The sequence below is a fragment of the Lathyrus oleraceus genome, chromosome 1 (assembly GCF_024323335.1).
Source record: "Lathyrus oleraceus cultivar Zhongwan6 chromosome 1, CAAS_Psat_ZW6_1.0, whole genome shotgun sequence".
Classification (NCBI taxonomy): domain Eukaryota; kingdom Viridiplantae; phylum Streptophyta; class Magnoliopsida; order Fabales; family Fabaceae; genus Lathyrus; species Lathyrus oleraceus.
The window spans coordinates 366,436,205-366,445,866 of record NC_066579.1 but is presented as its reverse complement, the minus strand read 5'-3'; the positions used below and the strand labels follow the sequence as shown (position 1 = coordinate 366,445,866).

The 9,662-nt window shown below is 34.3% G+C and overlaps 1 protein-coding gene across 2 annotated transcripts; it reads left to right on the top strand.

The window, feature by feature from the left end:
• The first annotated feature begins 1,827 nt into the window (after positions 1 to 1,827).
• LOC127136863 (probable inactive purple acid phosphatase 28) lies at positions 1,828 to 8,881 on the top strand. 2 transcript variants are annotated; one of them, XM_051063379.1, is made up of 4 exons: positions 1,828 to 2,103; positions 2,193 to 2,340; positions 7,643 to 8,070; positions 8,184 to 8,881. In XM_051063379.1, the coding sequence occupies exons 1-4, from the start codon at positions 1,903 to 1,905 to the stop codon at positions 8,649 to 8,651; spliced, it is 1,245 nt and encodes a 414-aa protein (XP_050919336.1). In that variant the 5' UTR covers positions 1,828 to 1,902; the 3' UTR covers positions 8,652 to 8,881. The 2 variants fall into 2 exon arrangements, with proteins under 2 accessions (XP_050919336.1, XP_050919340.1); XM_051063383.1 differs by having other exon boundaries at positions 1,860 to 2,083.
• The last annotated feature ends 781 nt before the right edge of the window (positions 8,882 to 9,662 follow it).

Sequence of the window (9,662 nt, the reverse complement as noted above, 5' to 3'; positions counted from 1 at the left end):
AATGGTTATCCCTACCATACCCATCCAACCCTATCCTAACATACCTAAACGTCCAGAATTGATACATACACATTTATCACATATTATCATGTTAATTCTCATCGAGTTAACGTGTTATTCTATCAATTAATCACCAAAAATCATATTTATGATAACACAAAAAACTCTCAATTTCAACACAACATTGCATAAAAACAGAGTCACCAACATAATTTATCATATTAACATCAAACAATAGAGAAAAGAGAATTCTATTGGAGGTTAACGGAAACCTCTTTCCCCTTTCATGATTAAAACACCCTTAGATGAATAATCTCACATTGCCTTGTAAATCCAGCAAAAACACAAGCAAGAAATCTTCCATGGTCTCCTCTCTCAAAGCCCAATCTCTCTGAGACTCTTGCTCTCATTTCTTCTTTTTTCACGTCCTAATAAATGCTATAAAAAAACCTTACTCTATTTTATTTCTCTTAATATATAATATAACCTAATTAAATTTCTATTAATTCAATTATGACCCAACTAAGACATAAGATCTATCCACTAACCATCTAATTTCTATTATTTACAAAACTTCCCTCAACTTTTAATATTCTACCAATTTTTCAATATACAATTAATTAAATTTCACCAAAAATTAAATTAATCACACACAATTCATAACAAGTATCGTCACCGGCCAACCACGTCATAAATCACATAACACAATATTTAAATAAATAAGTTAAATAATTCAGTAAATAAATAAATAAACAACTAATTAAATCAGGGTATTATAGAATCATTTAATTTTGTTTGCAGGGGAGCTCCTGTGTGCTAAGAAGATTCTAAAAGGATTATGACTAAAAAGAGTCGCCGATTTGGAGTCAATGTGGTCGGCACAAAACAATTCTTAAAAATAAAATAAAATATGAAAATAATAAGGCATTGGGGCGGGAGCAACCTCGTTTAAGGGGAGTTCAAATGACCCCTTTAACTGAACATATATTAAATTTATTTATTTTTACACTTAACTTATCATATATTGAGTTTATTTATTTTTGTACCCCATCCCTAACTATGCCACTAGTGCGCACTATAATCACATCATGATGAATAAAACATTGGGTTAATGCTAACTTGTGTTCTAGGGTACAAGATAAAAAACCCACTTATGAAAAGTTTGTATTGAAAAAAGCAATTAAAAAATTAATTTTATATTTTTATTAAAACTAATACACAATTTTCAACACAATATTACTTTCTTTAATTCTTAACTTGTGCCCTACGATACAAGTTAACATCACCCTAAAGCATTTATCATATTTATCTTACACATTAGTCATTACATTACATCTTATATGTTACTCACGAACCCTTACAAAATTTTAAAAATAATTTTAAAATTCAAACGCATTTAATATACAACAAATTCTCTTAAAAACACGATAAATTAAAGAAAACACAAATTTAAATTTTAAAATCCAGACTAATAATTTACGAAGATTGAAATTGAGACTGCCACACATTTCACTAAATCTAATCAGATGCACTCAAAATCAAAATTAAAAATCTATTCAAATTTTAAAATCCAAATTTTAATCTGCAGGAGTTTTTTACCTCCTCAAATTTTGAAATATGAAAATATATATTGCCATTCTTTGAGTAACCGTTATATCAATACATATGTTATTCTCTAAATAACCAATTATTCCTTGAGTACTTTTGAGCTTAGATTTGTCCAAAAGAACTTATAAGTGTATTTTTCTTTTTTTAATGTAAAGGATAAACTTGTAATTTCAAATGAAATTGAGGGTGCCAAAATGGCAAGTAAATTCTTTTTTTTTCATTTTTTTTCATAAACGGTAAGTAAGTTCTTGATTGGAAACACTGATCTGCTAATAATTCACAGAAAAAAAAGTTATGGAGTCTGATACCAAAAAAGCAGAAAAAAACTGGAAACACTCTCTACTCTACCTCACCTTCATCATCACAATTATTCACCTTACACATCAAACCAATTTCTCACGTAAACTCATTATCGGCAACGAAACGGTTCGTATCAAGAAAACCTCCGATCTTCCTCTCCGGTTCCGTTCCGACGGTACCTTCAAAATCCTCCAAGTCTGTTCCTCTCAATTTTTTACAGCATGAAGAATTAATCACGATTTTCAATTTGTAATGTTTAATTTTCGTTTTTTGGTGATGTATAGGTTGCTGATATGCATTATGGAAATGGAATGGTAACAAGGTGCAAGGATGTGTTGGCTTCTGAATTCGAGTTTTGTTCTGATCTTAATACTACTAGGTTTTTGAAGCGGATTATTCAAGCTGAGAGTCCTGATTTTATTGCATTTACTGGTAATTTGTTGATAATTTTATTGATCTGAGTTCATTTGTTTCTTTTTTTGGCTTGTTCTGATTTTTGTTTACTTGCATGTGATGTGATAACCCAATAGCACTTGGATGAGATGGTAAGAGATCTCTTCCAGTTTAAGAGGTTATGAGTTCGAACTCTGTCCTGAATACGCAATAGTGTTAAATTCTATTGAGGAAAAGCTTTTCCAATGGGTGGTCCTACCCAACTCGAGGGATTAGTCTCTGCAATTGCGCGCAGATGATACCTAATTTCTATCCAAAAATATGCATGAGATGAGATGTTTTTAGTTTATTTTCATAAACTCTTTTGGATAGCTTATGAATATAGTTAATAGTTTACATGATAACAACTTGACTTAGGATCTGTTTGGATAATTAGCTTATTTGCAGCTTATAGCACAAGTGCTTATCAAAATAAGCGCTTATGAATAAGCTTGCATAAGCTATTTTTATAACAAAAGATAAAATAAATTTAAATTGTTTTTAAGTTTGTTATTATTGTTTTCATTAGCTATTTGGAAGAATTTGTAAAAATAAGTTCAACATAATTTATACAAAATGTTACAAGCTGTTTTGATCAAGTCTCCCAAACAGTATCACAAAACTTATGGCAGGAGATAAGCTCAACTAAGCTCATCCACTCAGGCTCTAGTTTAATCTTTTCTTATAGAAACAACTTATAAATTAGTCCTTACCGTTTATCCAAGTAAGGCTATATTGGTGTTGTGTTTACTTTCTTTTTTGAGATCATATCTCTGGATAAAGTAGCTTAATTGTTTATGCCAAAGTTGTGGCATAACGGGAAAGGAGGGAGATATATGATGAGGATTTTACATGATCATGCAAAGCCTTCTTTATTCTTTCAATTTTTGGAGGATTTTAAGCATAAAAAGAAGGTGAAGGAAAAACTGACAGGCAGAACTTGTTCACACTAATAATGGATCATAATTCTGGGCTGTCTCAATGAATAGATAAGAATAGAATTCCAATTCAAATTATTACATTTGGCTCGAACTACAATAAAAATGACCAAATGAAATAGATTAAAGGTGGATTCTAGCTTACGATATACTTACTGATTCAAGCTCTTGCACCTTGATGGACCAACTTGTTTAATTGATTATTTCAGTTTGTTAGAATTCTATATTTCCATTGATTGATAGAGAGAATTCTTAACTGAATTCTTCCGTTTTCTATTTTATATATTTTTTGAACTGAAATACAACTCGTGTGATCTATTTATAGGCCCACACAGCTAACTTAGCTAACTAAATCAATTAGTTAGCTCTTAGATCATAAGGATTAGTTTTCTAGATTCTAGGGATTAGTTAGGAACAACTGTACAAGGCAAGTATATTGTGCAGCTAGTGCACAATAGCTACAAGAGGAATTATGTTATATTAGCTCCTTTAACACCCCTAGCTACAAGAGGAATTATGTTATATTAGCTCCTTTAATACCCCTAGCTACAAGAGGAATATGTTATATTAGCTCCTTTAATACCCCTGCAAGCTAAACTGAGGGGGATAAACAAGAATCCCACACAGTTAGCTTGGTTCTAAATTCTTCAAACTTTGTGGGAGGAAGTGCTTTGGTCATGACTTCAACACACTGATGCTGATCTCAAATGTGTAAAACTTGGAGTTGCTTATTGTCCATCTCTATGTGCTTGGTTCAAGCATGAAGAGTAGGGTTATGCGCCAAGGAAAGTGTGCTCATATTGTCATAGTAGATGGTGGGAGGTGAGTAGGAGATGCCCAGTTCTTGAAGAAGGGACTGGATCCATAGTGGCTTAGAAGTGGCTGGGGCCAGGCTTCGATACTCAACTTCAGGACTAGAACGAGAAATGAAATGTTGCTTCTTGGCCCACCATGATATGAGAGTCTTACCAAGAAAAAGATACGCCCCAGAAGTAGTGCGCCTGTCATCAGGGTCACCCCATTCAAAATCACAGTAGGCATGGAGTGAAATGGGAGAGATAGATGTAGGCTCAAGGTGAAGACCCCAAGAGATAGTACCATTGAGATACCTCAAGTCTGTTGTGCCAGAAAGACTAAGAATTAGCACTACTATTTGAAAGAGAATTAACACTAGGAAATGTAGCAGAGGTAAGACATGAAAGAGTTAATGATTGAGGCAGTAAATTTGGGAACATGTAGACACCATTATATCCCAATTGACCTGGAATTAGAACTTCTTTAGTAGTATGTGATTTAACAAGGCATGTGTCAGGATGAAATTCAAAGAAAACTTTATTGTCCTTGGAAATTTACTCACACTTGATAGGTTCCTTGTGATACTAGGTACACAGAGCAAATTATCTAGTGTGAGTTTGAGTGTGGGGTGTAGCGGTGAATTGAAAGTAGAGGAACCAATAGAGGATACTGAAAAACCTTGGTCATTGCTAATGTAAGGGCCTGTTTGTTTTAGCTTTAAAAATGGATTTTTTCTTTGTATTTTCAAAAATGGATTTTATAAAATTATGTTTCAAAATATTACAAATTTTTTTTATATTTGTTTTTCCTAAATTAAAAGACTAATCTTGACATCCTATAACATAAACATACACATACATTATTGAAGATCAAAACATAGTCAAAGTTGTAATTTTTTCAAAAATTATATCTCAAAAATGATTTTTATGAAAATCAATTTTGAAATAGCTTCAAAATTAAGTGATTTTTTGAAATTTTTATATCTAAAAAAAGTTTCAATAAAATGATGAAACATCTAAAATAACATTTTAAGAATAACTATAATTTTCATTTGAAGTTTTTATGAAAAGCTTCTTTGTAAAAAATTTTTAAACTGTTAAGAGTCCCACATCGGATAATATATGGCCTAAACATGTGTTTATAAGTGGGGACAGTCCTCATTCTCTCAACCGGTTTTGTAGGGTTGAGTTAGGTCTAACCACATTTCTTAACATGGTATCAGAGCCTCGTTTAAGATCCGGTGGGCCACCTACTATGGTTTCTGTCATCGGACCATCCACTATTTATTTCCACGCTCTAGTTGTCTAGTCCTGAGCGTGAGGGTGCGATAGAGAGCTTGAGGTGATGGTGCAGGAGCCGTATGATACACCTGTGAGGAAGGCATGGACTGCATCTGAGTGGCAGGCACATGTGGAAGATGCATAGTGGAGTTTGGTGCAGGATTCATTGAAGGCGTCATAAGCTGAGGTGTGACAGGTATGGAAGGGTATGGGATATGGTATTGAGGTCCAAAGATATTAGCAGAGTAAGGCCAAGGCAGAGGTTGGGAGCGAGCTTGTGAAGTTGAAGCTCGTGTGTAAGAATTGCTCTGAGTTGGCCACGATGGAGTAGCTCAAGGTTAAATAGGTGATTCATCTTGAGAAATAGAGGGAACACAGTCTCTCTTAAAACGATGATAGAAAATGGACACTTCGTGAGTGTATTTTCTGTATACATGGCATTGAATCGAGCTACCATGGCCATTGCGACCACGAACACAACCACCACGACTTCCATGAGCTTGAAAATTGGCTGAATGCGTTGGATATGAGGATTGAGGATGCGACTCAGGAAGATTGATCAGAAGATCAGTGAAATTAGATATAGCATTTGAAGCGGTGGATGAAATTGTGAGATTCGCATGCACAAATGAGATTGTGTTTCTACAAAACCGATCCAAGCGTGATTCATGACATAGAAGAAGAGTCTTGATTTCTTCGATTGAGACATTTTTGAATTTGCCAGTGACGATGTTGATTGTGGATTCGAAATCCTTAGGCAAACTTTCAAGGATGACGTCGAGGTGTTTACTAGGCGTGATTGGTTCGCCAATCACATTGATAGTTCCAATTAGAGATTGAATTCACAACAAAAATTCCAAAATGGACTTGCAATTCTCCAATTGCGTGTGCCGGAGCTGCAATCGAAGTTGGCACAACACAACTTTACCGCAGAATGTTGTTGAAAATACGCATGGATTTTGTCCCAAAGCATCCACGAGCTTTTACAACCAATAACACAACGAATCATGTCACAATAGATAATAGATTGTTACCTGACAAGGAGAACTTGGTCTTGCTGTTCCCATGCTTCAAATGCAGGGGAGATACGGTTGTGATTTGCATCTTCAAGACAAGTGACTTTCACTGGAATTTGATTCACTGGAATTTGAAGATTTAGCCGGCAATTGTGGAGTGTGTGAACTTTGATCACAGATTCCACTTGTTGACACCATAGAAAGTAGTTTTCTGAATCCAGTTTTTCAGAGATTGCAAAGAACGAATGTTCGTGTGTAGGGGAAGATGAATCAATGCGGAGAATTGGAGATGGAGGTCCAGAGGCCTCTTGACAGAGAGGTGTTTCTACTGATACCATGCTAGTATTCTATATTTCCATTGATTGATAGAGATAATTCCTAACTAAATTCTTCTGTTTTGTATATTTTCTGAACTGAAATACAACTGGTGTGATCTATTTATAGACTCACACAGGTAACTAAATCAGTGAGTTAGCTCCTAGATCTTATGGATTTGTTTCTTAGATTCTAGGGATTAGTTAGGAACAGTTGTACAGGGCAGGTATATTGTGCAGCTAGTGCACAATAGCTACAATAGGAATTATGTTATATTAGTTCCTTTAATACAGTTGTAGCAATAAGTTATGTAGCACTGACACCTCTGAAGAAAGGCGTGTCAGTGTCAATGTCCGAAACCGACATTGACACTTGTGATTACATTTAATTTATTCATTTTTTTCAAATTATCATCGATGTCGACGTGTCAGTGTCGGTGTCATGTTTCCGATGTCTTGCTTCATAGGGAAGAGGCTTTTCCCTTTCTAATAATTCAGTTCTAGTAGCAGCATTCAAACCATTCTTGGGCTGAAAATTAATTCTTCCAGCTTATTTCTTAAATGAAACTATACCATTATAATCTAAGTGGTTTGTCGCGAGTAGTAAATGCACTTTGTGGAAGGTTGAATCCTTCGGATAGTAGCCATGTAATACATTTGATCCCAGGCTAGAGCACTTCTTAACTGGACATTACTTATAACCGGGCCAAATTTTTTATTACTAAGGTATTTTTCCTCTGGAAACTGGAGGCTTAAGATAAAAAAAGAAATATACCATTACTATTTCTGTACAATATCTGACATGGCTGGGCTAAACATGATTTCTCTTCAGGTGGCTCCATGTCTTCAACGTTTAGTAGCCATGTGATATTTGAATGTATTTAATTTATTTTATGCGGATTGTGTTTGTATATTTTCTGAATGTGCCTCATTGACATGGATTCAGTTATTGGTATTAGGAGATAATATATATGGACCAAGCAGCTCTGATGCTGCCGAATCTCTGTTTCAAGCCTTTGGTCCTGCCATGGAATCAAGACTTCCTTGGGCTGCAATTTTGGGAAACCATGACCCAGAATCAAGTATGAATCGTGAAGAATTAATGTCCTTAATCTCCCTTATGGACTATTCAGTTTCCCAGATCAATCCGTCAGCTGATTGTCTTGCTGATTCTGCAAAAGGCTGCACGCCATCTAAAATTGATGGTTTTGGAAATTATAACCTAAGAGTATATGGTGCCCCAGGTTCCATGCTTGCAAATAGTAGTGTTTTGAATCTTTTGTTTCTTGACAGTGGCGACAGGGTTGTTTATCAGGGAATTCGAACTTATGATTGGATCAAGGACTCTCAACTTCATTGGCTGCGTCATGTATCTCAGGAACCCCAGGTAATAATGCAATTATGTGCTTCTTCTATTCGTAGGACATGAACTTTCTTTTTCCTTGAGGGAGGTTTCCCAATTCCCACATCCCATTAACATCTTGCAGGTCACACTAACAGGGACAAGAGCAGGATCCTCCTCAATCTACTGATCATGATACTACCCCAATTACACCGCCAGCACTTGCATTTTTCCATATTCCGATCCCAGAGGTTCGGCACCTGTTTTACAAACAGATTGTAGGCCAATTCCAAGAGGGCGTAGCTTGTTCACGGGTGAACTCACCGGTCTTGCCAACGCTTGTCTCGATGGGAGATGTGAAGGCTGTATTCATAGGCCACGACCATATAAATGACTTTTGTGGAATCTTGGATGGCATATGGTTTTGTTATGGTGGCGGCTTTGGCTATCATGCCTATGGAAAAGCTGGGTGGCCAAGAAGAGCAAGGATTATACTTGCGGAACTTGAGAAGGGAAGAAATTATTGGACAAGGGTGCAGAGAATTACAACATGGAAACGACTTGACGATGAGAGGCTGAGCAAGATTGATGAACAAATCCTATGGGATCAATTGTTTTCTAGATGACCATGGTAGTAGTATTCTGCTGCCTACCACATTCCACGTACCGAATCTGCATTGTATGTATTGTATATCTGTGATGTTCACGGCAATCAGTAGTAATACAGTTTTTTGATTTGAGATTAATTTTGATGCGTGCTGTTAGTCTAAAATTTTTTACATCAACCAATTACAAACCATTGTTTGTATAACTTTTGAGTAATATATGATTGAAATCAGATATTTTTAATGATCAAGCAACTATTATTGATTGACTGTATAAAAGTCTTTACAATGTTAGTTTATACTCCCTCCGTTTTTTATTATAAGTCGTTTTTGACTTTTCACACGTATTAAGAAATGTCATAATTGTTGTATGAAAAAGATAAATTATAAAGGATTTTACAAAATTGTCCTTTATTAATGGTATTGAAAAAACAAATTAACATAATTAAAATGAGAGATAATAATAAATATTTAAGGTTATAATAGGAAAAATAACATTAATGATTCATTGGTATTATAAAATGACTTATATTGTGGTACAAAATATTTTTCCAAAGCGATTTATAATAAAAAACGGAGGTAATATTAGTTAAATCTTTTTGTTTTTTTAGAATATTTTTTATATCAGTTCAATCATTAGGCAGCGAGAGTGTTATAATTTGTAAATTATATATTCTATCCGAATTATTGATATCCTACTACTTCTTTATTTTATGTTTATAATAATCTATTATAAATATAAGAATTTTAATGACCACTTAACTTACATTTTAATCCTTAATAAAACTTCTTAAACACCTATTACCTATTATCATGTCCCAAATTGTCATTTTCATTTTAATATATATTGCATTAATATCTCTAATAACTAGTACTATAATTACTCTCACTCTGTTCAAAATTCAAAATGATTTTTTTAACTATTACATTGAGTGTATTTTTAACTTTGCATTAACTTCACTTCACTTTTTATTCTTCCAATCCACGCTATTGCAATTTCGTTGTTTGTTCCAAAAATTTATAATGATGAAA